The sequence below is a fragment of the Thyridium curvatum genome (assembly GCF_004353045.1).
Source record: "Thyridium curvatum strain D216 chromosome Unknown NODE_33_length_396248_cov_80.180210, whole genome shotgun sequence".
NCBI classification, from domain to species: domain Eukaryota; kingdom Fungi; phylum Ascomycota; class Sordariomycetes; order Thyridiales; family Thyridiaceae; genus Thyridium; species Thyridium curvatum.
The window spans coordinates 180,332-208,278 of NW_022156788.1; the positions used below are offsets into that span (position 1 = coordinate 180,332).

The window sequence follows — 27,947 nt, forward strand, 5'->3', positions numbered from 1 at the left end:
TTGTCTCGGCAAGGATTGACTGATAGTTGGACTAGTATACAAGTGAAGATATCGAACACAGACGGTCATTGGCTGAATAAATGATGATGTGCTTGCGCAGTGCTGTATGTGGCTTGCGAAGGCTGGCAAAGAGGCACGCACGGGGCTCGTTAGAAGCCCTTCTTCCAAGTCTCGGGCCCGTCGTGGTCGTGCGCCGCTCCGTAAGACACGCTCACCACATCCGTTCGCACGATCCCCTCATGCGGACCGACCCGCGGGGCACCCCGCGACTCGGCGCTGTGCAGGGACGTACCGTTGCCGCCGTTCTTGGCCGTCTGCTCCTGGCGCAGGATGCTCTCCTCGCTGCCGGCCTTGGTCTCGTCGAGGAAGGTCAGGCCGTTGGGGTCGCGGGGTGGCCTGCGCTTGGCGCTGCGGCTGTTGGACATCTCCATGTCCGACGGGTACATGCCGCCGCCGCCGTCGCTGCGGCCGGTGCCGTACTTCTTGTAGGAGCGGGGGCCCAGGGAGCTGCCGAAGAAGCGGCGGCCGAGGACGCGGTCGACCAGGGGCTGCAGGACGGGGATGCAGGAGGCGATGATGATGGTGCTCCCTTCGATGCTGCGGTTGTGAGGAGATGCTTTATGAGCCAGTGCGCGAGAGCGGGGGCTTGGGAGCTGGGAGGGAAGACTTACCAAGTCCACATTACGAGGTCCGAGGTGTCGTAGGAGAAGTCGTCGCTGGCGAGGTTGGGAAGGCGGGTTGTCTTGTAGATGGCAATGACCGTGGCACTGGTTGGATGTTAGCGACATCATCGTCTCCAATCAAGTCGGGCATTAAGGCACACTAACATCGAACCGATTCCCAGAGCGGCCGAAAGGGCGAGCTTCTTCCGCAACGGCAATTGCAAGTTGAAGAGGACAAAGGCTGGGTACACAGCCAGATAGAGATCAGTGCACGCCGAGGCGACTGTTGCAAAGTCAAGTTAGCGGACCATTGAATCCCTCCTCGAGGTCCGGGCTGCTTACCGCCAGCGTATATAGCGTAGTTGACTAGAATCCACTTGTCGAAGCACTTCTTGTCCGTGATCGAAAAGTCCCACTGCGAAGATGCTGGAGTACACTGCGCAAACAGGACGACGACACACCCGAGGAGGCTGAGGATGCAAAGGACACCAATGCACCACAGAATTATGCGGTGGACGCGGCTGGGGTTCAGGAGACGTTCTAGCAAGGAGATGACGGCGAGCTTTGGTATGCCAAATGACATGATACCCGGGCAAAACCCGACGATAGTCCAGAGAATCGCGCCGGATTTCTGCTCCGTCGTCAAAGTCAGAAAGTGCCTGCCGTTCCCCGAATGAACTGCCATCACGCCGAACACCACCGCACTCCATCCGAAAAGCTACAAATCAGTCTATTTAGCTCATGCGTTGATACCGGACTTTTGGTGGCGGCAACGCCGTCCAGCAGCCAGGGGTCAGAGCCAACTCACGACCGAGATAATGATCAGATAGTCATCTAGACGCAGCCTTCCCAGGATAATCCCGCGAGTGTATAGCCTCATCAAACAAAAAATAGTCTCGAGGGCAGTCACTGTGCAGATGACGGCGATAATCGCTGGGCCCTTATTCGCCTCGATGTACTCGGGCGCAAAATTGAAGGCCTCGGGCGGGGGCGGTGGGCCAGCCATCTTCAAAGTACGGAGGGCTGCGAGGCTTGCAACTGTTCAAAGAATGACAATGAGAAGAGAGAGACAATGGTCAGTCCTCAGCCCTGAGCAAATGAAATGAAATGAAATGGCAGAGACGAATGCGGACACAAGAGGCCGCTCTCGAGTCTGGAATCTGTGCTGTCGACGGCAATATGAATATCACAGAGGTTTGTCATCTGCAACACTCATGGATCGCCGTGGGATGCCCCTGAAAGAGCCTGCATGAGAACTTTAGGTAATCGCGCACATAACATCAAATGCTTATGGCCGGGACATTCTATATGGTGTAACCCTTCTGCAAGCCTCAGTGCCGATCATGGGCAGGTATGCAACCCTCAACCCACTCTTCTCGCATTGTCGAATGTCCAGGAGCCGGGAATGAGGAAGACTCGGTGAGGGCAGGGATCTCAAAGCGCTTGGCTCCTAAGCCCGTGGTGCAACGGCCAGCAAGCAGACAGTCCCAGGATCCCGTTCGAGGACACTGGCGGCCGCATTAGGGCTGGGCGAATGACGGCAGCTTCATCGCTTTTCGCTCCAAGTTAGCGAGAGCCGGGACCCAGTTTTGATGTATTGAGATGGCCATCAAGTATCGATACTCGAGAGGGCGTGCACGTGTGAAGATTTCTGTATGCAGGTACTCCTGCACCGCCTCTCGACCCTTGCTCTCTCTGATGGAGCAGGATGGGACGGGGTATGGTGATCATTATCCAAATAGCCCAACAGCACAGGAGATGCTTGTTTCAACTTTTTGTCGCTTTCCCGGAACAGCAAGTGCGCGGCAAGTCAGGCCCGGAGGAAAGCCCGCGTTCAGGCTCGCATACAAGTCCCATGGTCCTGGGTTGTGCATGGACACCCCCCCTGCTGCGAATACGGCGTGTAAAGTCTCGGCAAAAGATTCCTTGTTGAGACTTGGAAAGGAAGGATGGAAAACTAACAGCCCCTGTCAAACAGAGGGCAATAGGCTTGCAATCCCTACTAGATGGATTTCGCAGTTGACTTGCTGACATTATTATTCGCATGTAGCTGGCACGACACTGAATCCTGAGAGCGTTCTAGAGATGATCAAGAAGCCAAAGGGCGCGGCGCTGCGACTACGACCTTGCTCTGTTTTCATATACAGGTGCAACGTACGTGCGCAGAAGAACGTGATAAGCTTATGGCCAAGCCTCAACGGCGCCCTATTGCACTTGTGGGCGGGAAGGGATGATACCAGCAGCCCTGGTCTGGGGCATTGACTGGGGTTCTGGAACGAAGGTGGACGCGCAATTGCAGCAGCAAGCATTTTTTATACGTTTACGTACAGAAATGGTTGGTGATCTGCCCTCTCATTTGGGTACTTTTGTCACGAGCACCAACTGCACCCCTGCTGTTTGCATCAGATCCTTCAGGATGGCCTGCAGTGTGTAATTCCGCTGCACACAGGTCAGCTCCACGCTGTAGACATGTTGACTTGACACGAGCAGGGTCGAAACATCCCTTCAAAAGTCGGACCGACAGCTGCTGCCCTCAAGGTGATACATTTCTCGTACTGTTCCCTGAATATGTCATATCGCTCTGCGGATAATGGTTACTGGATATCTCCAGACATCGGAGTAGCGGGTGCCGTACAACCATGCAGGTCGATCCTCGAGACGAACAACTCGATGGTATGTTTTTCATGTGACTCTGATTTGAGCACTCGTATATTAGTGTACTCCGTACTTCACTCTCTACGGAGTAGGTGCCTGGATGGCCTCTGCGGGAGTCTGTGCTGCAAGGTGTGAGTGTTGGTTTCATTCCTGGAAGATATGCTCCTTTAAATTAGTGCAGACCAGGATCGCGGCTGCAAACTGCCGTCGCCATCAACCCCGATTGGACGGTTCCACTCCATCCACAAATGTTAAATGCAACCCCATCTGCTTGTGATCGCAAGTGAAGAGCGAAGGCCAACGAGGCGGCACCGTGTCGTTGCAGCACAGCCACGGGGGCCGTTTGGTAACTGTCCCCCCTGAGAGCATCGGTCCTCGAGACGTGGATCTCGCGTGCCGTGTGTTTTCATTGGAGACCCGACAGACTGGGAAATTGGCTGCGCCGGTTATTGTTGGTGGCGACAGTTGACCCCTGTTCCAACATTACGACTTCCCTCGCTGTGCAGGAAACATGCTTGGTCGGGTGCACTTCGGCAACGTGCCCATCCAAGGGGACGGCGGAATGGCGGAAAGATCCGCTGTATGATCCGTTACGTATGAGTGACTCGAGTACACGTAACTACTCCGTGAGAGAAAACATATACGAGTACAGACTGGATATGCTCTTGAGCTGGGGAGACCTGGTCAGTGGGGACTACTGCAACGCGCACGTTTGCCGGCCAAGAACCCCCACTCCGCCATCGACGTAGATCAACTTGACCTAGAAGGGCAACCATCCTCGAAATCCCCTACAGACCATTGCTCTCTCATCTTGGCCTCTGCCCTTGAAGATGTCGATCACCTACACGAGAGAGGAAGGTGTCCCACCGTGACTGTTAGGCGAGCCGTCACCCTTGAGACTAGCTGAATCGATTCTCGGCATGGTGCAGCTGCCACAAGCAGTCGCCGATGCACTGTCAGATATACAAGTACCAATGATGGAAGTGGAGCACTTCCCCTACTTCTTTTATACGCATAATACGGCGAGATGTTCTGCGGAGGACTTGCCCCGAATGAGAAGCCCAGAGTGAAAACGCCATTTGCCAGGGGTTGGCCCACTCCTTTGCCTGGTGCGTTCCGCTCCACCAGGGCTATATGAGGCATTAGCCAAGGGTCATCAAGCACCGAAGTGATACTTGCTCAAAAGTCATTGATGTTCATAGTCTGTGCTATCACACGTTTATTACACGTGCAAAGGTCTCTTTCCATGCGGAGGTAGTTCCCATTAGGGTTCAAAATAGGATGTACATGCTTCTCAAAGTTGGTCGATTGGGAAGTTCAATGGACCTGGAACAGATACGAAGTCTCGGAATTCAAACCCCGAGTGAGAACTGCTGTGTCTGTGTGAAGAGACTGAGCAAAGACAACGGTTCCATGCCCGGCGGTAGCATGGGTTTGCCTACATTTCACGCCGCAACCCCATGCCTACTCGACATGCATATATGCAGGCGTACACTTGGCCTAGCATGCATTCGGTCTTCTGATGCATCCCTCCTTCTAATAGTGGGATCGACCCACGAGCTTTTGACAGCATGGAGACATCAATAAATGATCCCGGCCATGTATCGAGACCTGTTGGTGTACCTTTGGCATTAAGGGTGAATGTTGGGGGCGAAGAACATCTTCAACCAAAAAGCAGCCACTCCTGCTCCATCTCATCTTCCTGTTTCTGGTTCACACACAACTGTACCTGCAGGCTTCACACCCCCATTCTGTCCAGTTTCTCACTATTGTATATTACCTCCTGTGCTTTCCGAACAACGTGCTCATCATGTCTGCTGAGTCCAACGGCACGAATGGTGCAAACGGCACAAACGGTGTCAGTGTCACCAATGGCGTTCCGGAGACCGTGAAAATCGCCGAGTCCATCAAAGCAAAGGGTCCTGCAGTCGAGGTGCCAGTCGCTCTGACGGCCTGCAACTTGAAGGCCGTTCCCGCACTCGCGCAGTCCATTGCATCTCTGGGAGAGAAGGCTGCCTCCGGTAGTGAAGATGCCCGTCTCGAGCTCGTCGAGCATGCGCGATCGCTGGTGCGAGCGCTGGAGACGCCCCGAGAGACCATGATCAAGCATTGTTGGGCTCAGGTAACTCGACCTAGCTTCTATATCAGCAGCATGAATCTATGACTGACGAGTGCACACGGGGTAGCCCGCTTCCGATACCGCTATCGCTCTCGGCGTCGACATCGGCCTTTTCCACCTACTTGCCAAGGACAATGGCAGCGCAAAGAACGCAAAAGATCTGGCGAAGGAACTTGCTGTCGACCCTCCTTTGCTGTGTAAGTGTGATCCCGCACCTAGATTCAGGAGGATCGGATTCGTTGACCCTTTCACAGGCCGCCTCATGCGCCATTTGAGCACGATGGGCCACATCATTGAGGTCGGACCCGACCAGTACAAGCCGACCAGCTTTTCCAACTCTCTCACCGTTCCCATCATTGGCGATGGATACACCTGCATGTAAGCTAAGTCCGGTTCGGCTTTTCGACTGAGAATCGGGCAAGACTGACAACTATCACAACAGCTTTGGAGGATGCGCCGCATCGCTGTACAAATTCCACGAGTACGCTCGCCACAACAACTACCGCACGCCCAACAGCATCTCCGATGGCTCGCTGCAGTGGGCCTACAACACCAAGCTCAACTTCTTCGAGCACCTGCAGGCCAACCCGCCGTACGGAGTGCAGTTCAACCACCACATGGGCGGCTACCGACAGGGCCGTCCCTCGTGGATGGACGACGGCTTCTATCCGGTCAAGGAGCGCCTCCTCGACGGCGCCGACACTGCCTCCGACGCGGCGCTGATCGTCGATATCGGAGGCAGCATCGGCCACGACCTGGACGAGTTCCGGCGCAAGTACCCCGATGCAAAGGGCCGGCTGATCCTGCAGGATCTCCCTCTGGTCATCAGCCAGATTGTCAAGCTGGATGAGCGGATTGAGAGAATGCCGTATGACTTTTACGACGAGCAGCCCGTGAAGGGTAAGCGAGCTGGAGTTGCGCTTGAAACAAATGACATAGCCTGAGCTGACTCGTTGCTCTGAACCAGGTGCCCGCGCATATTACATGCACTCTGTGCTCCACGACTGGCCCGACGAGGCCGACGTCAAGATCCTGACCCGCATCAAGGAGGCCATGAAGCCCGGCTACAGCCGCCTGCTCATCAACGAGAACGTCATTCCCCTCGAGAAGGCGCAGTGGGAGGCTACGGCGCTCGATATCATGATGCTGACCCTGCTCAGCTCGCGGGAGCGCACCGAGGAGGACTGGCACACGCTGATCGAGGCGGTGGCTGGCCTCAAGATCACCAAGATCTACACCCCTGCGAACGGTGTCGAGAGCATTATCGAGTGCGAGCTGGTAGCCTGATTGTGCGAAATATCTTGGCATGCAGATATATTTAGATAGGACATATGAACCGAAAACGGTGTTTGCATTGCATGTTGTGCAGTTACCCAGTCCATCAAGCGACATCACTGGTCTCTGAGGTTGGACACCAGCGGCGGCAGAAAAGCAAGAGATCGATACGCATGCACATTGCTCCAGTGTGTGCTGCTCCTGATGTCCATGAGAGAAATATCGGGATGATGGGTGCCGCCCGCACCACCATCACTCAGTGATAACCCTTGCAGGAAAGCCCATAGTCACGCCCTGAGAGCTGCCTGCAAGGCCCTCACTTCCAATTGATCGGGAGTGGGAGAGCGCTGGTAGCCATTGCACATCGCAAGCACTCTGTTCTTTTACAGCTAGGTAGGGAGCGCGCATCTTGGAAGGCGGTCAGAAGCGGCAATAATGGCCTCTTGTTCAGGGGGTTGGGCGTGCTCCGCAACACGCACTGTTTTGAGTGATCAGCATTAGGCAGACAAATAATAAGCAGCAACTCGTCAGAAGGCAAAGACGTGTACATCGCATCTGAGCCAGCCGGGGTTGTTTTGACGTTAAAACAACTCATTGATGAATAGATGTTACATCACACTGGAATTGAGTTGTCTAGGCCCGGTCAATGCCGAGGAACGAGTTGTGGTCTTAATTAGTTGAATGACAATCGAGTTCTTATCCAGACTTGGCCCGTGAGTATCTTCGCCCACCCCAGTCACCGACTACTCTAACATTCTCTCGAGCCCTTTCAAGTTAATCCAGACTTTCTCTCACATCATGGACTCGAAGCACAGCGAGCCGAGCCCGCTCGAGTCACTCCCCGTCGAGTTGGTGCGGCTCATCCTCTCGGCGCTTCCAGATGTGATCTCTTTACAAACTGCAATCTTGTCATCTCCTACATTTTACCGCCCCTTCGTACGAGCGCAATCGGCAATTACCTCGCATGTGTTGCTTCAACAGATTGATGCCACGGTACTCCCTGACGCCGTGCTCGCCGTTTCGGCATCAAGATTACAAACCTGCGATGAGACCGATCGTCTGGAACTTGTACGGGAATTTTCAAGGAAAAGCCTCGGTGACAAAGCGATGCTTCCTAAGACGTGGCCACTGCAAGAGGCAGTTGCTATTGCGAAACTCCACGTCTACGTGGACGGCTTCGCACACAAATTCGCCGCGGCAACCTTGACAGAACCACCCTTCGCTCCGGCCGAGTCCTCACCCATGCCGACACAGCAAGAGAGTCTCCGTATACACCGAGCTCTGTACCGCTTCGAGACCTACCGCCATCTCTTCCGGGTAGCGCCGGATGCGCTGAGGCTCGACAGCCTCCAATTGTTCTTCCGACACTACTCTACCTTTGAGAACGAACAGCTCGCTTGTATACACGACTTCTTTGCGCGTGCTGTCTTGTTATGTTAGTTATCACGAAGCAACAGGTTGCGTAGTTACTTGACGAAGCTGACCCGGGATGGCACAGCTCTCATTGGAAAAGTGTCAGACGGGACATTCGAGACCACAATCAACTCTCCCCTGGTGCAGAACCTCCTCCTGCTCGGCCTCGAGGGTCTCCATAATGCCATTTATAGGGTGCCCGGCAATCTATTTGCGGATTTGCCTCCTGGGGCCGACCTCTTTCGGCCCCAGTCGTTTCTCTACGCCGGGCTCTGTTACGCAAATGATTCTGAAATTCACATCACCCTGAATGAGATGAGCCCGCAGCTCCAGGAGTTGCACATCAGAAAGCCATTCTTTGCAGATCCCGACTCTGGTCCTCTTGAAGCCTGGAAATGGGCGTACTTGGAGGAAATGGGAATGGAGTTTGTGTTCAACAGAGCACGGCGGAGTCTGAGGCGGTGGGGATACGTCCTATGGGATCGATGGCGATTGGACGACATTGGCGTCTTGGAGGAGCCATTTGAGCCATGGTGACGACAGGCACGACAGAAAGAAACGGAATGATTTCTCTAGACAAGCAGCATAGCTATCGTCGAATGCCATATGAGTTTGTCAAGGCCAATGGCCTGCTCGTTTGCATGTCTCCTTCTGTGTCTCGATGCCACGCCTTCCGCTATTCCCCCCCTTACTGTTGGTTCAAATGCAAACGATAAACAATACTGTCAGGTGGCACATTGCCCTCGCCCTCAGTGAAAGACTAGCTGGGTTGAACAAGGAGGCAAAGCTAAGGTGATCAGGCCAATGTTTGCATGTGGCGTGTCTGGGGAGGGGATTGTGCATCAACAGCCCCTTCTGGAAAGCACAAATCATGCACTGTATTGCCTTGAGAGAGTTGTGTACGACCCTACCAGGCAGCCGGTCTGGCTTTGGTAGGCAGTGACTGCGATGTCGGCAGTGAGCGGGCCCGGGGCAGAGGCCAAGCAAACCAGCCTCCATGGCAAGGAGCAGGCGTCTTGATTTCCCTGCTGTGGCATCCGGCAATTCACTTGCGTATGGGTGACACCGGGACATAAAAACAAGGGTGACAAGGGCGTGACACAAAGGTGACCTGGAAGCGTGGAAAACAGCGCAAATGCGCGCGCAAGAGCGGGCAGGAGCGCGCAAGAGCGCGCCGGAACAAGCACAAACCCGAGAGGACAGCACCCGACTTCAATGTTGACTGGCGCTGGCCACCCTTAGAGCGTGCCTGTCATCGCCCTCCTCCATCAACAACACTACCATCACCAAACATCACCACGATCATCAACCGGCACCCCCATCGTCATCCCCACTCTTTCGTTTCTTCTATCTATTGCCACAGCGCAGCTCTGCGCACAGCGGACCGACTCACTCGTCATGTCTCTCACCCAAGAGTCCCCGCCTGCCCAGCAGGTGCGACATTTGACCTCCTCAGACTTGCTCAAGTCCCTTCTGCCTGCGACCAAACCTCTCAATGTCAACATGGAGGACGGAGACGGTGAAGGTGACTATACGATGTGTGCGACAGCCTACAAGATGGCACTCGACCTCATATGTGGCTGCGCCGAAGCAGTCAATGCGGAACTCCGGCGCCTGACAGACCAGGGCCGGTTCGTCCACACTTGTACGCCAACAGCGGAGCTGCCTACAGAGACAGAAGCGACCAGCACCACTGCCGCGATAGCACCGGAGATGCCAGCGGTTCTCGAGCAAGCATTGGTCCAGCTTCAAGATGACATCATACAGGGACCCTGGTATGGCAAGCCAAACGCCTGGGAAGCACCTCTCGAATGGCAGCGGTGGCTCTGCCAGATTGCCGAGGACGTCATTGTCAAGGCGAAGGTCGGAGATGTCATCGAGTCGGACCGGGACCAGAATTATCGTAACAGGTAAGCTGGGTCATGCACCCAAGGCCAGGCCGATCACGCTCTTCTCGCTTCTGGCTGACAGTTGGGACATTTCAGAAACCTCGGCAAAATCCCGTTCATGTCGGATCTCTTCTTTGGCCACCGCTGGGACGCTAGTGAGTGGTGGTATCTAGCGGGCGTCGTCTCCAAGGCAGGCCACTGGACCGCCGTTGTCTGCGACAGAACCAAGCTGAACCTCGAAGGCCTCTCGGGCCCTTCGACCTATACCATTGCCGATGGCGGCGTCGGCGAGCCCGTGACCCTTCTGCGCAGCGAGCTGCTCATCGGCTTCTACCTGCTATGCTGCCAGATGTCGAGCTGGGAACACTGCGAGTGGGACGACCTGCCCGCCTCGGAACAGGACGCTTACAAGGCGAGAGGGGGCTGCCGCAGCTACTTCAACATGAACCCAGACTCAGGCCAGCTCGTGTTCCGCGACGAGCTGCCCGCCGAAGTGCACGTCACCGTCGTCACTGAGACCAGGAACTCTCTGCGCGTTGTGCAGCTCGCCTGCCGGACCAACAAGGACGAGGGCGCCGGCCGGTTCTCCATCTGTGTCCGCCGCGTGATCCCCCTGCCCGGCCATACAGCCACCACCGGCGCCTCCACTTCCGGCGCCGCCGAGTCCAAGCCGGCGGGCATCAGCGACCCAAGCACCGGCACAGGCAGCGGGCCTTCTACGTACATGGAGGAGAAGCTCGACCTTCTGCGCTGGATCCTCTGGCCTGCCAACCCTCACCCGCCTCCTGCTGCCGAGACAAAGTACAGCAGTGGTGACTTCTCTTCCTCCACCTCGTCCGCCTCCTCCACCTCGTCCGGGTCCTCCACCTCGTCCGCCTCCTCCACCTCGTCCGCCTCCACCTCATGCCCTTGAGCGCCAAAACGTGGGATTTTTCATACCTTTCCATAGTACAGATAGACATATACAAAAAGATCAATAAACATACCTGGCTCGACCCTTGTCAAACCCTAGCAGTTGTAGGCCCCATTGGCGATTACACCTAGATCATTGATAGGGCTGAGGAATTCTTGTATTCTGAAGTGATTATTTTCCCACTCTTGAGCGTTTAAGAGGCTCTCATTCGATAGAACCCTGGTAGGCACCACTTCAGTACGAAAAACCCACGTTTTGGCGCTCAAGGGGATCCTGCTTCACCCCGCTCCCCTCCACCTCATTCTCACCCACCTCATCCTCCTCACCACCCTCTTTCCCCTCCGACAACATGCCCACGTCCAATCAGACATCTGACTCGCCGACTTCGATCTCCCCCTTGATCGCCAACTCACCCCCGCTGCCTGATTCCAGTTCTGAGCAAGACTTGCCCCTTCGACAAGGTCACTAAGGAGCAAACAAGCATGAGTAGCAGGTCGCCAAAGAAAGTCACCAATAGTGAATATCTGTCGCTGAGGCTTGCCAAACGCGGAGATCAACTTTTGCTGGAGAATTCAAAGGTTGTGTACTGGGAACTGGTATTAAGGAGGACAGTAGAAGGTGGATATGAATGCTCGGCCAATGCACATCATGGGCATAATAAATATCCTAATACACACATATTTCCCTTCAAGTAGTTGCGATTTACCGTTGCTTGGGCAGCGTGTCTCTCATTGGAGTTATCACTGGCCTCTGGGATTGGACGTCATTGACGGCACAAAAGCATGAGATGGATACGCATGCACATTGCTCCAGTGCATGATACTCCTAATGTCTATAAGAGAAAAGAAATAGAGGGAAGGAGAAGTATATCAATAAAACGAGTATGTTAAAGTACTTTATTGTCATCAGATTCCCCTCTATCAGCCCGTTCATCTCGGCCTAAACTATTGTCTCTGTGAGGACCACGACATTGCCCTCTAGAGAATGGTGATTGCAACAGGGGCTTGGGTTGCATATCTCCTTGATTGTTCATTTGATTTGAGCTTTTTGCCCTTTGCTGGTATCTAAACGAGTCTTCTGTCTGGCCTAGCTTCGTCTCACCCAAGTAAACCAAGCCAAGCTTGCTATTGTCCAGCGAGACAATCATCACAATCGAGTTTCATATGGCTCGTACAAGCCAGCGGTTAGATAAGGCAAGTCTCCACACAAGATTCTGCAAGCAAACAGTCTTTCCTACTCACTATTTACGGCCGAGAAAAGCTTTGCATCTCTTGCAATCAACAAGGAAGGCGTCTTATCAGCTCGTGCAACAATGTCTTCCCAGCAAACACCAAGTACACTTTCCTTACGGCTCACTACCACCTACAATCAGAAAAACAAGTAAAATAGGCAACCACTTTGCTCTGGTTATGTTTTCGAGAACATTGATAGACATACATACGCATGAAGACCTGTGGGGGTCGAACGAACTATGAAGACTCAAGGTATCTCCTCTCATCTCATGGCCAGTCTTCTCGTGATGAAACACCATATTCATTTCATATGTCCTATCTGAGGATTTTCTTTCTAAGCACGCCAGAGGCTTGCTTGTTTTATTTATAAAATAGGAATCTAATTCATCACCCTAGAGTATTACTATAGCATTGTTGTTTTAAGCGAGCCTGTACTAGAACCAATACAGACAAAATGATATATAGTTAGTGGTGCTTAAGTGGATGTCTGATTGACAGAAGTTCATCAGGAGCTACCTCAATCTTAACAATCAATATCCTTATCACATCCTTGCCCTAGGACTCAGAAGGGCTATCCCACTACCTAAATCTGATAGGCTTGATAGATAGTCAAGTACTTCTGTTAGCAGTCTGTCAACTAATCTGACCATCACTTGGTGCTGTATCTAGTTCAGGCTACGAGGCAGTCATCCCAGAGATAACAGCACAGCCTGAAAGCACTCCAACTAGCAGTGTTACATACTCCAGGGAGTCGAGACCCAAGCCTTGCGGGAGTCCCGGACCAAGCATCTCAGCTGCCAATGCTCACTCCATGCACGTGCCTGGGTGCTGCGCTGTAGATACTCGACTCGGGTCGAGTTGGACCGGACGTGCAGGTCTTCGCTCTAGGTAGCCTGCGAGAAAAAGAACGATCTTGGCATCTCGTAATCTCGTCTCTCTTGGATGATAGGTTTGGCATTGGTCTACTAGAAATATTGGGTCACATACAACACAAAAAGCTTCTTGCAATGCGATCAGCTCCGCCATGCGCTGCCCGCCTCACTTTATATCCCCCATTCCCGACCAGTCACAAGCGTCGGTCTTGCAGGCAACCCTCGGGGCTTGACTATGGGCTTTCCTGCATGGGGTTATCACCGAGTGTTGGTGGTGCGGGCGGCATGCCTCTGATTGGGGACGAAAATGCAGGTCAGCCATGCGCAAACACGTGTCCCACGCTGCCCCTCCGGATTCAGCCTCGCGAGCACTGCCTCAACCGCCTTGCATTGGTGGTGGTGGTGGTGGGGGATATAAAGTGAGGCGGGCAGCGCATGGTTGAGCCTGATCGCCCAGTCCTTGATTTTTCACCCTCTTCTGTGAATTCCAAATGCGTGAAAAGTCTGCAATATCCACCGCTTAACCTCGTACGCCTCTTGGACACCTACAGCGCCATTATCACCACGCGCGCGCGCGCGCACTGCACGCCGAAATCCGACATGGATCCTGTCTCCCTCGTAGCCGGTGGCATCGCCTTCGCCCAGGCTGCGGGTGCCATCGGCAAAGGTATCGCCATCCTGAGGTCTATGGCGAATGCGCCCCTCGAGTTCTGCGACCTGCTCAATGAGTTCGAGACGCTGCGGATGGCCATAGAGGTGAATAAACAGGTGATTGAAGACATCTACAGCGATGCGACCCTCCAGAGATACCGGCCGGGCTTGGACAGAATCTGTCTGTCACTGAGCCAAAACGTAAACCAGTTCGAGGCATCGGCCGCGAAGCTTCTGCGCTCAAAAGACGGGTTGAAAAAACTCGGCCAAAAGAAGATCTCAAAGCAGGCGTGGCATAGGGAACGACCAGAACTCTACGCCCTTCGAGATCAGTGTCGTAAGAATCAGCAGGAGTTGACTGCCTTTATGGCAGCGGTTTCACCGGCTCAGAAGCAAGTTACCCCCATTTCTATCGACCAAACCTGCAGGGAGGGTCAGCTAATATGATTCTAACTAGTTTTCGTCACACCCAATCACTGGTCGAGATCAATCTCAAAATGGACACTATGCTTCTCGCTCTCACTGAAAGAAAGGTCGAGTTTCATAGCAAGCCTCACGAAATCGGTTGGTACGGCACCAGCCGCGAGCAGAAGGAAGGAAAGGTGCTCACAAACGAGGGGCTCACTCCAATCGGAACATCTACTCCCAGCAACCCACGAGGACTCATGTCGCCTGGACGTGCGGCACCAGAAAGCGATGCGAGCGCATTTGTGGAAATATCCGCAACTGCACGGTCAAAGTGTGAGCGGTTTTGCAGATGCCAGTGCCACCGGATTACAGACAAGACATGGCCGAAGTGGCTCCAACCGGTCGTGGGTTCTTTGTTCATCCAGTACAACAGCTTCCCAGTACTGGACAGTCGACCATGCAATAGTCCGCTGTGTAACTCGAACTCGGCCGCCGCAATCAGGGTGCAGTACCTTTTCCCCCGATGGGCGTTGTCGAGGGCGATGCACATAAGCATGGCATGGTGCAGCCTTACCGGCACTGGCGCGTCTTTGCATCTAAAGGTCCCAAGGGTGAACACGCCCCCCAATATGGCCTTCCTCCTGGAGTACGACCGGGGTGACATCATTCGAGGCCTGATTTCTAACGGGAAACTCTTACCGAGCGATGTCGATGATTTTGGGAACCCTTGGCTGTTGGTAAGCATCCAGAACGTCCATCCCCTCAAGGCTCAACTCGCTGAAACAAAAATGCTAGCGTTGTGTTGGGACTTTTGCTACGCAGAGTGCTAGTATTTTGCTTGAAAGTGGGTTTGATATAACCATGTCCAACATGCGCGGAGAGTGAGTTTATGCCGATGCCTACATACGTGCGTTTGTTTCTGATTTGAATCGCATGACAGATCTGCCTTTAGCAACATGCTTCCAACCCTCACACGCCACCAAAAAGGAGATGGGTCTTATATGCCAGAATCATGGGCGGATGCAGTCCAGAAGGTGATGGATGACCATGAACCTGGTTATACGCTCATACACAAAAGTCTCATCGGTCTTGCCCCAATCTCGCTCGAGCGTGCAATCAGTGAAGAGCCGCATGCGATCGACACACCAGACTTCATTTCGGGCTCTTCGCCCCTTTTTCTCGCTATCCAAATCCAGGATACCGAAGCGGTACGGCAACTTCTTAACCGGGGCAGTAACGTCAACCTTCCGAATCGACGACAAGCATTGACGCCACTAATGCTTGCATGTATCTTTGGCAATGAAGAAATCATACAGGAGCTCATCTCAAAGGGAGCTGATATTCATGCTGGCGATAGTGGCAATTGGACGGCTCTTCATCACGCGGCCTGGTCGAGTTCAAACTCAATTCGACAACTACTAGATTCTGGAGCAAACCCAAACGCTTCATCTGACCTCCAGGAAACACCACTTCATGTGATCGCGCGTACCATTTCTGGCAGGGGTTGGACCGAGGACAACATACGCGCCCTTCATCAGGCAAGTGCGGATCTCAACGCAATCGATAAGTGGGGTGACACCCCATTGATGAACGCCATCCGATTGGACAATGTTGATGTTGCAAGGGCCTTGGCTAGCTTCGGGTCTAGGTTCGACAAAGCCGATAGTTTTGGTCTTAGCGTTCTACACCTCCTCATTGACAGCCATGCGGGCAAGTGTATTCGAGAGCTTGCGGCTAGCCATTGGGACGGAATCGACCCTGACATAGGAGATGGGGACGGCGACTCGCCCCTCGATATACTGAAATTCGAGTGCGAGTATGATTATCAAGGTTCCCCATACATTCCTATTCAGATCCACGAGGTCATAGGAGCTGCAGAACTCATCGTGGAAATTCGCGAAAGAAACTGGGAGAGACAGTTGTTTCTTGACGCGCAGGAACGTTTCACGGCGGATGGTTCGCATCAGAGGATCAAACTGTGGATTCGAGATTTCCAAGAGTGGCTCAAGGCAGATCGATGGATGCCAAGTGAAAACTGGGATTCAGAGCGGATGCCCTGGCATACGGATCAAATCGTCCCAGAGGGTGAGTTTGGGGATGTCGATCTCGAGACATGGTCTGTCCGCAAAGCGTGGTGGGAGGAGCAGAGCGACTTCTGGGAGTCTGACGAAGAGGATGGTGCATGGAGCGAGGAAGATCAAGAGTCAGATGAGGGAGAGGACCCTGTCGAGGATGAAGATGGAAGGACAAGCGATGCAGAAAATGGTTCGGACCAAGATGAAAGGGGTGATGGGGGGGAGTCCGATGACGATGAAGCATTTTTTGATGCACTGGAGGCTTGATCTTTTAATTTGTACCGTGGTATGGATTCTGGTCATTTTGGGAGTTCTAAAACACTTATTCAACCGGGCTTGAAACTGGGAATTCAGCTGGTTGCCCTAGAGCATTGCGATGGTATTGGTACTTCAAACGGGTCTGTATCTGAAACAATAAAATCTTGGTGATATACAGAGTATCATGGGCGGTGCCGTATCTAAGGTAAGGCTACAAGGCAGTCTGCCAGGAGAGAACAAACGCAGCCAGAATGAACTCTGACAGTGTCACATGCTCCGAGACTCTCTCACCACATAACTAGATTCAGCACCTCCTCCAAGACAGGACGACGGCACAACTCAACCAACTATCCACGACCGGTTTTACCCTTTCCGCAATCCATCCACCCAACTCACCCAAACATACCATCCCCATCCCCATCCCCATCCCACAAACCCCCCCCAGCCCTCCAATCTCCCTCTCCCTGACCGCCCTCTCGGCAATCCCAGCCTGGCTCCCCAACATCACCAACCCCCTTGCACGCCGGCTCCGGCGGCCACTTCCAGTTCCTCATCGTCAGTCCCCTTGCTCGAGGCCTGTTTCTCGGGCAGCATGTGATTTCCGTTCTCGACCAGGCTGGGGACCAGGGTTGATAGGATTTAGTGGGGCCTTGATGCTGACAATGGTGGTTGTGATCAAAAAGTACTTGGGTGTCCTTATCCCCTTGTTCGGCCGACTCTCGCCGTCGCACAGGGCGCTGCTCTGCGCGGGCCCGGTTATGGTCTTGATGTGTAGCACTATGGGGTTGATGTGGGTGCATGCGATGATGATCAGAGCCGAAGCAAGCCCGAGGGAAAACGCTCTGCAACCGACACAGACGGAGACGGACTAGACTTGCTCCTACAGACACGAGATGCTCTACTTCGTATTCATCATCGATTCACTCATTAAACCCATCAAACTATATATAGTAGTAGTACTAGGTAGTAACATCTCGAAACACAAGAGAGTCGCAATATCCAAAAGACCACCACCAAAAAAAGCAATCCAACCAATCACCAGACCCCGGAAACACAAACCATAACCAAGTCCCAAACCAACCAAACCAAGCAAACCAACCAACCCAGCCCCCTTCCTATCCATTCCTTTCCTATCCTTTCCTTTCCCTACCGTTCAAAAACAAAACAATCCGCCCCCGCACACCACCCAAATCACCAAATCCCAGTGTGATCCAGATTCCCACCATGACCATGACCATGATATGCGCCAGTGCTATGCTGAACATGCTGCTGCTGCTGCTGCTGCTGCTGCTCCCCACCGACATGCCCGTTGCCCAGTATCCTCGGCGTCGTCCCGTTGCTCTCCCCCGCGCCGCCAAAGGTATACTCCTGCCCCGGCGGCCCCCGGACAGTCCCGTGCATCTCCCCGCCGAACCCGCCACCGCCAGGCGACAACCCCCCTCCACCACCACCACCACTGCCTCCCCAGCTCCCGCTCCCGCTGCCACCGTGATGATGCCCCGAACTAGCAGGTCTCCACGCAGGAGGCGGCATCTGCGCCACTCCTCCTATTCCCATCCCCACTCCCACTCCCCTCCCACCATTTCCACCATGACCATGATGACCACCACCCATCATCATAACCCCAAGATCATCCCCCCCTCCATCACCGCCAGAAGAAAGCGGCTCCTGCTTGACCATAGCAGGCGTGAGCGGCGCCAGCCCCCCGCCGCCGAACCCAGACAGCGGGTGGTGCAGCAGCGCCAGCCCGCCGCTGTGCAGGCTGACGTCGCTGGGGTTGCGGCTGATGACGCCCGTGCTGCGCGCTGCCTCGCTCTCGAGGTCGTCGTCCGCCGCGTTGCTGCTGCCGTTGATACCGCCGCCGCCGCCAATGTACTCGCCGATGACGCTGCCCGCGTTGCTGCTCACGCCGCCCGTGCTCCAGGTGTGCTGGCGCCGCGGCGGGTGCGGGTGCGGGTGCGGGTGTGAGTGTGGGGCCACCTCCGATGCTGGTGAGGGAAGCGGCTGCTGCTGCGCTGCACCGCCGCCGCCGCCGCCGCCACTACTACCCAGCGGCGAGAACGCGTGTCCCGACGCCGCCGCCGCCGGCATGGGAATGTGAGGCCCGGGTAGAGGTACAGCGCTCGACAACCCCGGCGACAAGCTCATGCGCATCCCGCCGGGCCGCTCGCCGGCAAACATGAGCAGCCGCTCGGCGAACTGCGTGCGGCTGTTGGGGCTCGCGCTGAGCGTCTTGACAAAGAACTCGAGGGGGTCGATCGTCGCGCCCTTCCTGTCCCCCGACCCCGCGCCGCCGAGCAGACCCAGGTCCGTCCCCACTCCGGCACCACCACCGACGAAATCCATGCGCAGCCCGCCGGGGGCGGGCGGGACGGCCGCGTGGTGGTGCGCCGACGTGCCGGCCGCGTCGCAGGCGCCGAGGACGTTGATGCACCAGGTGCCGATCTCGAAGATCTTCTCAAAGATGCCCATGCCGTGGACCTCGACGGCCGAGGGCGGCAGGGACTGCAGGACGGAGGCGGTGCGGCGGGCGATGGCGAGCGGGAAGGCAAAGTGCATGGACTCGTGGGGCGCGGCCCAGGAGAGCAGGCCCTGGCGGAAGGAGGACTGCCAGACGATGAGGCGGAGCCACTGCTGGGTGATGAGAAGGTCTGCCTTTTGGATGGCCGTCGGCTCGGGCTGGCTCTGGTTGCTCTGGTCGTGGTCTGTTTGCGGGTGTTGTTGTCGACTGTGGTTATGGTTGTGGTTGTGGTTGGCCGTCGTGGCGGGGATCGTGGTGGGTGAGATGACTTCTGACGGCGGATATCGCGGTGTGCTTTCGGTGGATGGTGTGGAGGGTCGGGAGCCGTGGACGAAGCTCGGCGGGATGGCGAGGAGGTTCTGTAGGGTGAGGTATGTCGTGGCTGATACGTGAGGATCGGAACCCTCGTTCCATGCTGTTACGAAGGACTCGTCAAGAGGGACGTAGGAGGATATCAGTTGGAGGAAGCCGGCGTGTATCTCTGGTGACTCGTAGGGGTGTCGCGTCGTCGGTAAGGACGGCGTCTTTTTAAACGTGATCGTCTTGTTCCGAAGGATGGCGAAGGATCTATCATCACCGCCTATCAGCTCATCATACTACACAGACGAGACAGACAAACAGAACAGAAAAGAGAACAAACCTCTCCGTGACAAAGAGCTGCCAAAACACCCTCTGCCGGCACAGCTTCTCCTCCGGCCCGAGCCCGACATACGTGGCGTCGTCGTGCAGGCCGAGGTCGAGCGCCAGCGCCAGTGCCTCGCGCAGGTATAGCCACGACTTGCGCGACTGGTTGATCTCGAAGAAGGACGTGGACAGCCAGAAGGACGAGATGACGGCCCCGAGCGACGCGTCGTCGAAGAAGTCGTACGAGTGGCGCACCGAGATGCACTGGTCGAGGAAGAAGCGGCCGACGGCCTCCCACGACGACTGCGGCGCGGGCGGCGGCATGCTCTGGCCGGACATGTGCAGGGCTGTCAGGGCGCAGAGCGCGTAGACGAGGTTCTTCTCCGAGGGGGTCAGGGCGCCGGTGCCGGGCCCGCCGCGGTGGATCATCTCGCGGGCGGCGGGCATGTAGAGCAGGGGCATGATGGGGTAGACGTGCTCGTAGTAGAGGTCGAGGCAGCGCGGAACGAGGTGCAGGTAGCTGCGGCTCGTGGGCTGGTACTGATCCGAGGTGAAGACGCTGCGGGGCTCCGAGGGGGCGTGCCGCGGGTCCGACGAGATCTTGGTCCAGGAGATGTCGACCGGAGGCGGGGTGGAGGGGACGGAGGGCGCGGCAGACGGCGCGGCCGAGTGGGAGCTCTCGTCGGTGCCGCCATCGAGGCTTTTGCTGGATAAGGGGGAAAAGAAAGAGAGGAGCGCGTGAGCCTTTGTCGTTCCGTCTTGCGTATATGTGATGTATGTATTGCACGGTGCCGGAGGAGGATAGAGGGAGATGGACGGGGAGAGAGAGAGACAGAGGAAGGTAAAGGAGAGGGAGAGAGAAGACTTACTACTCTGCGCTGCTCTCCCTGCTCCCTTTGAATCCCTCAAAGGCGTCGCGGGCGCGGAGCTCGTTGATCACCCGGCCATGCCCCCGCTTGGGCCCACGTTTCCTCGGGACATGCTCCCTCTTACAGGTCAGCGAGGCGTTGAGGCACTGCTGGCAGGGGAATTGGCCGTCGCAGCGGATCCCTACGGAGGCGCGTGGCAGATCATGTTAGCATGCTGCGCAGGAAAGTGGGGGGTTTGGAGATATTGATGGTCTGTTGCGGAGGTGTCGTGTTTGGAGAAGTGAGACAGGAGAAGAGACACGGACTGACACCACACAACGGTGTTGAGCTGATGTAAAACAAAGTGCCACCCCAAAGCAAGCAAGCAAGCAAGCAAGCAAGCAACCATTCTTTCGAGGAATAACACCAGAGCAAGAGAGAACAAGACAGGGGGAAAGGAGATGGCAGATGACGGATGACAGTAAACATACTCCGGCGGCGGCAGTGGTCGCAGACGGTGCGCTTCTGGGCGTCGGCAGGGGTGCCGCTGATGCTCGGGGTCCTGGACCTGGCGGCGACGGGCGAGGTGGTGCCACTGGCGGCGGCGGCGGTGTTGGTGTTGGAGGCGGTCCGGAAGTCCGGAGGATCCATCTCAGGTAGGCCGCTGCTTCGGCATCCGGCGGCGTGGGTGGGTGGGTGGGGGGTGGGAGAGGAGAGGAGAGGCGAGGAGCTAGCTCTGTCTCTCACAAAACTCACTGATCACCGATCGGGGACGGGCCGCTTCGACATGAGGACGAGACTGGCCTCGGAGCGTGTGTGTATGTCGCACGTTTGCGGTGGGAAAAATTGGGAAAGTGGGAAGGCTGGTGGTGGTTTAAGCGAGAATATAAGCGATCACGACAGGTTTTTGGGCAGAGAAGAAAAGAGCCGGCACCCACTTCGAGCTTCGAGTCGAGTTACCCAGGTAGTCAATGGAGTTCATGGAGCTGAAGGAGGAGGATCCAGCACGTAGCTCGGAGGGAGGGGGGGGGGGGAGGAAGAGGAGAAAGGAAGCTATCTATCCTTGGTCACCAGCTCCGCTGGAGCTCGTCGCCTCTTTCGTCGAGCCCCCTCCACTCTGAGCACGCTGTGTGGTGCTGTGTGGTGTGTTTTCTGGGTGGCGGGTGGGGTCCGAGTGACGCCGCCTCAAAGAGGGAAATGCGGGGAAGGGGCCATGATGGAGCAGATCTGGGGAAAAGAGGCAGGAGCTAGCCAGCTAGGCAGAAAGCAGCCAGGCGTGGGCGGGCCAAGGAAGGAGCTACCTACCGCTGCTGCTCTGATCTGGTGACGATGGAGGAGGGAAATGGGACGTGGGACATGGGACATGGATGGAGGACGGAGGACGGAGGAGAGGGTGTGGGCTGCTGCTGGGTGTCGGGATCCAGGGTGCAGCGGTGCAGCGGTGCAGCAGCAGCGCATCGGCAACAGCTGCACCACCAGGAGAGCTGTGAGCTGTGAGCTGCGGTGAGCTGTGCTTGCAGCAACGTTAGGTGGATGGAGGAATTGGAAGCTGTGTGGATGTTACCTGTAGCTAGCTTGATGCCCGTGCGAGTGGGTGCGTGGCGCGGATCGCCGTTGAGACAGAAAACAGAACAATCTCGAGCCGTCCATCAGGGGCGGGGAGGGCAGGGCTTTGAATTAGCCTTTTCTGGGGATGTGCTTGCCAGCTTGCTGCTCTCTCTCTCCTCTCCTCTCCTCTCCTCTCGTCTCGTCTCGTTCTCATGAGCCGACTCGGACGGGGACAGGACACGACAAGACACGACAAGACATCTCTTACACAATGCCTGCTGTCTGCTGTCTGCTGTCAGTCCCCGCCAGACCAGTCCCGAGACGAGTCCCCCATGTTCCAGTCCCTCTACCTTTCTCCGCCGACTTTTCCTCTCTTTAGCAATTGACTCCTTTGCAGCATTGAACTAGTTAACCCACCCTCCTCTCGGGGCTAACGGGCATGCAGCGCCATCCATCTCGAGCCGATGGAAAGGAGGGGGATGGACAGACCGAAGGTACAGCTGCACTACGTACGTCATCTGCCCATCCCCCATCCTGCCGTCGCCGTCTCGCAACGCCTCCACACCTGGACAGGCAAGCTTTCACATGATCCATTTTGACGCAACTGGCAAACGCCCGTCCCGAACGACTCCCGTGACACCCGGACCAGCCGCTTCTGCAGTTCGGCATTGCAAGGAACATGCCTGTACGATAAAAAGAAAAAAACAAAACAAGAGGTGCATTTTCCGCGTGGTCATTAATCAGCGTTGCGTTCTTGCTGCCGCATGATCGAATACTACTTGTGGATGGATGGATGGCAATGCCAGTCAAAAATGCAATTGAATGCATTGTACATCCGCCGCTTAGGTCAGACCGAACTGCTTGTACTTCACAGCAGCTGCACGGCAACTTCGCCTCACCCTGCACAAAAAGTCAGGATATCGCGTGACTCACTGCATCCATCGTGCATCAAGCCCTCATGCACAACTACGTAAGAATCGCCTGTATATATGCTGGTATCGACGTATCAAAACACTGTTCTAGTACTGCGCCTTCCGTCAGAGCTCCTCCTTGAAGAACTTCTCCTCGCTGCCAGCGTCGTCATCGTCACCCTCATCCTGCTGCTGCTGCTTCTGCTGCTGCTGCTGTTGCTGCTGTCGATTGTTATTGCTCCCCTTGGCCTTCCCCTTGGCCTTCTTCGCCTTGGCACCACCGCCCTCCTCACCACCAGCCTGTCCCAGTCCCTGTCCCTGTCCCTGCCCCTTCCCTTCCTGTACCTGCGCCCCTCCCGCCAAGTCCGGATCGTCCTCGTCCGTCTCCACGATGCCCCGGATCTCCGCCTGCTGGCCCGGCACCTCGACGATCTCGAGCTTCCAGCCCTTGTCGCCCGCGAGCGCCTTGAGCTCCTCCCGCAGCTGCTCGATCGTCTCGGGGTTCAGGTCCAGCCGCTGCAGCTCCTCGTCCGTCTTGAACTCGACCCTGCCGCCCTCGGCCTTGCTCCACGCCCGCGCCAGCACCACCTCCACCTGCCTGTTGTTGTTGTTGTCGTTGTTACCCGCCGCGCCAGCCAGCTTGGCCGCCGACGCGAACCCGCGCGGCGGCTTGAGGTGCACCGCCGGCGCGCCGTCCTCGCCCACCCCGATCCGCTGCTGGCTGCCGATCATGACCCCGCCGATCGTGATGCCCTTGTAGTCTCTCGACGCCGGAACGCCTCCCTCCTCCTCGTGCTGCTGCTGTTGATGTTCGCCCTGCTCGCCCTGCTGGCCGAGCATCGCCGCCTCGGCCTCGAGCGTCTTCATCCGGTGCCACGCCGCCGCCTCGGCCTCCGTGCCGACGATCAGCCGGCAGCTGATGGGGTGCGCCCGCGCCGGCTTGGGCGGCCTGAACGCCACGTCCTCGCATAGCCGCGGCGTCTGCACCATCATGAGGTACGTGCACGTCGTGACCTCCTTGATCCAGCCGATCCGGTCGCCCGCCGCCCCCGGGTTGCAGTGGTACTGGATCTCGATCGTCCGGTCCCTACCCGTCAGGTCGCACACCGTGCCCTCCCCCAGCCGCTGCACCAGGTACCTCTGGTCGCCCTTGACCTGTAACTCTGTGTGGGGCGGCGCCGCCGCCGCCGCGCCCGCCGGCCTCCTCTGCTGCTGCTGCTGCTGCTGCTGCTGCTGCTGCTGCTGCTGCTGCTGTTGTAAGTCCTGGTTGTACTCGGCCGACCCCTCGCGGTGGGCCGGCTGCGAGTGCGGCCGCCCGGTCCGGCCGAGCACGTAGTCGAGCGTGTGCGGGTCCCGCACCGGCACCGCGCCCCGGATCGGGCTCGGCAGCGCGTGGAACTGCACCACCTCCCTGCCGTAGCAGAAGCTGTAGCTCCACCACCCCGAAGTGTAGTACAGGCACTCGCCCTCGAGGCCCGTCATGAGCTCCCACCCGCGCGCCGACGCCCGGCTCAGCTCGCGCGCCTCCTCCGCCCGCGCCAGCTCCGTCGCCGTCTGGTTCGGCGGGCTCGGGGGGGCCAGCACGGGGATCGTGCACAGGTATTTCGAGGGCGGCACGTTCATCACCTGGTACGTCTCCGAGACCTGCGCGCTGCCGTCGCCCGCCGCGTCGCCGTAGTTGCCCGGTGCGCCGCTGTCGCCGCCGCCGCCCCCAGTCACATGGCCGTCGGCCGTCGTGGACTCGCGGATCTGGCTCGTGAGGTCCGTCTGCGAGACGTCGGCCGCGTAGGTCGCGTGCGGCTCGGTGGCGCGCTCGAGGAGGGATTGCGCGTCGCTCTCGGATATGTAGGACTCGGAGAAGACTACTTCAAACTGTTTTGAGAGGCAATCATCTCGTCAGCATGAGCCATATCGCAAGTGAACGGAGATGGGGGCGCGCGCGCGGTAGGCACGAACCTGGGGGTATGCTAGGATGTCATCGTGGATGCTGAAACCGGGCTGCCTAGCTCCAGCGAGCTGCAGCAGGGCTAGCAGAACCAGTTCTATGCGCCGCATCGTGCCGTCGATATCATCTCTATTGTGTGTGTGGGATGAGCCAGAGAGTTGTCGCTTGGATCATTAGATGACAGCGAAGCGAGTGTGGGATGGCCCGGGAGGCAATGTTGCTGCTTATCAGTTATCGGTGAGGTGGCTTCAATCTTATCGGCACAATTGACTTGTCACCACTTCCCGAAGGATGCCCAGATTATGTCATCACTCAGTCCCTCCCTTCAACACAGCCCTCACCAAATTCCGGAAATCACCAAGGAAAATACAGAATGAATTATTGAATTAGCTTCTCTACTCGCTATGTAACTAACTTCGCTCAAACTGTAGATCCTCTAGTGTAGGCTTCGTCTGCCAAAGCTCAGGAGCATTCGCAACCCGACTATCCTCGACAGCCGCCGGAATGCCGAATACGCCCGTGACAAAGACGTACGTCCTGGGCTCTTCTCTTGACCCAGTCCACTCCGGGACACTGACGATGTGCTGCATACATGGAACGACCGTTCGCTGCTCAACGAGGTTGGTGTTGGCATGCTGCCTCACGATTGTGCCATTGCTCTTCACATCCGCATTCTGAGGCTTGCCCTGCACCACCCTCAAAAAGTCTTCGGTGAGGTCTAGCACACCGCTGGAACCAGATCGAGTAGTCACAAGGGCGGCGGAAACCTCTTCTCCCCACCCTTGCTCTGTAAATGCCGTGGCCGGTCCTTTGGGCAGCTCATAGACTGTCGTCCCCCGCAAAGTCTCGACCGCAACCGGGAAACCCCCATCGACAAACCGTAGTTGGTGGAACGCAGGAATCTGCTGCTGCGGTCGGGAAAAGCGCACTTCGTGCACTCTGAAATGCCACCCGGGAAACCTGCGCACAGGTGGGATCAGGGTTGTGCGAATCGTGAGGTCAAGCAGGATATCCGGCCTCCAAGTGCCGCACAGCGTCGGCACTGTCTCTTCGCCCAACCTGGCAGACCCTGAGGCGAGCTCTGTCGGTTGCTGGAAGGCCCTCCATGTCTCGCCACCATCCCAACTGAGCCCCAGCGTGTTGTCGACGCCGAGCTGGCTGAGAAACTCGCCCGCCGCCACGTTGAAAGTGAACGCCGACGAGTACGAGAACTTGTTGTACTTGGCCTGGCCCGCCCTGTGGATCCTCTTGGCAGTCTGTCCTAGCGATAGTAGGAAGTGGTGCTCGGGGGTGCTGCAGAGTATCTGTCTGGGGTGTTTGAGGAGGATAGGGATAGAGGATTGCGGGGGCGTCTGCTTGAGAGGATGAGCAATCTCATCGCTGCTCCAGAAGGGTGCGTCTTCTGCTGCCGCGACGATGACCATCGATTTGAGGCACCAGTAGACTGACTGCGGAGAGTTGTAGTCCTCCGCCGAGTTCATAGTGTGATCTAAGAGTCAAGAGTCAGCACAGGGAGCTCGAAGCGAAGTGTGCGCGAGATGAAAGCAGTCGGTTCTTCTTACAGGCAAACCCAATGCTCAACGATCCGTCAATGTTAAACATGTCCCGCTTCTGGGCCCACCACCGAAGGTGCCGCATCAACATGCCCTTGACTGCGCCAGGCCTGTCCATCGGCGCGGGCAACTTCACCTCTGCTAACCCGGCAGCAGCCCAGAACGCACCCATGGCGAATCTATACGTCAGACTCCGTCCAAAGGGTATTGAAGCGCCTGACGGAACACTGTTGTATTAGCTTCTAGTCATGCGAAAGTCGCTGCAAGCATCAACCTCACCATTGGTATCAAAATATCTCCAGTACGCAGCCGCGAAATCAGCAGCCTGCGCCCTGTACCGCTCCGTCCTCGCAGGATCAAAGTCCGGCGCCAGCTTCACGTAGAGAAGCTGCGCAAACTGGATGGCAAAGCTGCCCGAGTAGTAGTCGACCTGCCTCCTCTCCTCGTCCCACGGCCCGTCGCTGTTCCACCCGTCGCCGAGGTAGAACGAGTCGAGCATGGCGAAGTCGGCGTCCATGACGGCCCGGACCCGCTCCAGCGGCACGCCGAGGACCCGCGTCAGGGCCAGGTTCACAAAGATCCGGAACCACCGCCAGTTGTTCTGGTGCACCTCCTTCGAGTTGATCTGCAGCAGCCACCGCACCAGGTTTCCCCGCGCCACCTCGTCGTCGGCAAAGCCAAAGGTCTCGGGCGCGAAGAGCAGCGTGTACGCGATCGACTCCATCTCCACCATGCGCTGGTCCAGGTCATGCAGATCGCCCCAGTACTCGGGCGAGCTCGGGTCCACGCCGTTCCGCAGGCCCGTGATCCACGTCTCGGTCCGCAGCGCCACCTCGGCCGAGAACGCCTCAAGCGTGCCAGACCGCACCGAGGCCGCCGAGTGCAGAGAGCCGATCAGCCAGAGCGGCCTCGCGAAGCCCTCGAGCTGCGCCGCCTCCTCGCTAAAGGCCGCGCCGTTGGCTGTGGCGAGCATGATGCGCGCCTTGCCGGGGGAACGGTACTGCTCCAATGGGGCCACGAGAGCCAAGCCCGCGGCGACCAGGTCGGACCGGGTCCGGAAGGCGTTGTCGCAGAAGGCGTTGAGAGATTTCATGCTTTCTGTCCTTGTATGATTTGCGCCTGATGGGCTGGTGTAAACTGTTTGGCAATGAGAAGGTTAGAGTAATTAACCAACTCCACGCCCCAGGATAGAACACTATCAAAAGATGTAGTTCAGGGTCGGACGAAGATGTCGGGATGGCGGGATGAGCCTCCGGTGTCGCCCCACGATGCGGGGAGGGTATAGTTTCGTGAACGGCGAAACGGAGGCGGTTCGGTATTGTGGCCGGGGCGGTTGGGCGTAGTGGTGCGTCGGGCGTCGGACGAGTTGGACCGGAAACCGGGCTATGTCCCCCTTTCGGGTGGTGAACTGGGAAAGCAAAGTGGACTCACGCCGCGCATTATGGGATGGTATCAAGTATTACGTCTTGGACGTGCATCATTTTGAGCCTATTTATAATTGTTCCGCCCGTTTGCGTAAGCTGCTTTTGGCATCTCTCATCCTCCTTGCCCCTGCCTCCACATAGGGTTTGGTTG

General features: G+C 56.7%; 8 protein-coding genes across 8 annotated transcripts; 5 read left to right on the plus strand and 3 right to left on the minus strand.

The window, feature by feature from the left end:
- Nucleotides 1–149: 149 nt before the first annotated feature.
- On the minus strand, nucleotides 150–1,668 carry E0L32_006025 (uncharacterized protein; the record flags this gene model as incomplete). The annotated part of the gene is made up of 5 exons (XM_031140612.1): nucleotides 150–597; nucleotides 672–767; nucleotides 828–945; nucleotides 1,005–1,380; nucleotides 1,471–1,668. The coding sequence occupies 5 exons, from the start codon at nucleotides 1,666–1,668 to the stop codon at nucleotides 150–152; spliced, it is 1,236 nt and encodes a 411-aa protein (XP_030995265.1).
- A 3,459-nt stretch (nucleotides 1,669–5,127) lies between these two features.
- On the plus strand, nucleotides 5,128–6,723 carry E0L32_006026 (uncharacterized protein; the record flags this gene model as incomplete). Its single annotated transcript, XM_031140614.1, has 5 exons — nucleotides 5,128–5,439; nucleotides 5,504–5,633; nucleotides 5,691–5,814; nucleotides 5,879–6,336; nucleotides 6,404–6,723. 5 exons carry the CDS (start codon nucleotides 5,128–5,130, stop codon nucleotides 6,721–6,723), a joined length of 1,344 nt encoding a protein of 447 aa, XP_030995266.1.
- Nucleotides 6,724–7,509: 786 nt separating this feature from the next.
- E0L32_006027 (uncharacterized protein) lies at nucleotides 7,510–8,661 on the plus strand (the record flags this gene model as incomplete). The annotated part of the gene is made up of 2 exons (XM_031140615.1): nucleotides 7,510–8,146; nucleotides 8,210–8,661. 2 exons carry the CDS (start codon nucleotides 7,510–7,512, stop codon nucleotides 8,659–8,661), a joined length of 1,089 nt encoding a protein of 362 aa, XP_030995267.1.
- An 861-nt stretch (nucleotides 8,662–9,522) lies between these two features.
- Nucleotides 9,523–10,926, plus strand: E0L32_006028 (uncharacterized protein; the record flags this gene model as incomplete). The annotated part of the gene is made up of 2 exons (XM_031140616.1): nucleotides 9,523–10,034; nucleotides 10,110–10,926. The coding sequence occupies 2 exons, from the start codon at nucleotides 9,523–9,525 to the stop codon at nucleotides 10,924–10,926; spliced, it is 1,329 nt and encodes a 442-aa protein (XP_030995268.1).
- Nucleotides 10,927–13,630: 2,704 nt separating this feature from the next.
- Nucleotides 13,631–14,128, plus strand: E0L32_006029 (uncharacterized protein; the record flags this gene model as incomplete). Its single annotated transcript, XM_031140617.1, has 1 exon — nucleotides 13,631–14,128. The coding sequence occupies one exon, from the start codon at nucleotides 13,631–13,633 to the stop codon at nucleotides 14,126–14,128; it is 498 nt and encodes a 165-aa protein (XP_030995269.1).
- A 50-nt stretch (nucleotides 14,129–14,178) lies between these two features.
- On the plus strand, nucleotides 14,179–16,431 carry E0L32_006030 (uncharacterized protein; the record flags this gene model as incomplete). Its single annotated transcript, XM_031140618.1, has 3 exons — nucleotides 14,179–14,826; nucleotides 14,885–14,970; nucleotides 15,030–16,431. 3 exons carry the CDS (start codon nucleotides 14,179–14,181, stop codon nucleotides 16,429–16,431), a joined length of 2,136 nt encoding a protein of 711 aa, XP_030995270.1.
- A 1,182-nt stretch (nucleotides 16,432–17,613) lies between these two features.
- E0L32_006031 (uncharacterized protein) lies at nucleotides 17,614–21,066 on the minus strand (the record flags this gene model as incomplete). The annotated part of the gene is made up of 3 exons (XM_031140619.1): nucleotides 17,614–19,510; nucleotides 19,584–20,325; nucleotides 20,907–21,066. The coding sequence occupies 3 exons, from the start codon at nucleotides 21,064–21,066 to the stop codon at nucleotides 17,614–17,616; spliced, it is 2,799 nt and encodes a 932-aa protein (XP_030995271.1).
- A 1,934-nt stretch (nucleotides 21,067–23,000) lies between these two features.
- On the minus strand, nucleotides 23,001–27,465 carry E0L32_006032 (uncharacterized protein; the record flags this gene model as incomplete). The annotated part of the gene is made up of 5 exons (XM_031140620.1): nucleotides 23,001–24,746; nucleotides 24,831–24,901; nucleotides 25,235–26,308; nucleotides 26,382–26,588; nucleotides 26,652–27,465. The coding sequence occupies 5 exons, from the start codon at nucleotides 27,463–27,465 to the stop codon at nucleotides 23,001–23,003; spliced, it is 3,912 nt and encodes a 1,303-aa protein (XP_030995272.1).
- Nucleotides 27,466–27,947: the final 482 nt, after the last annotated feature.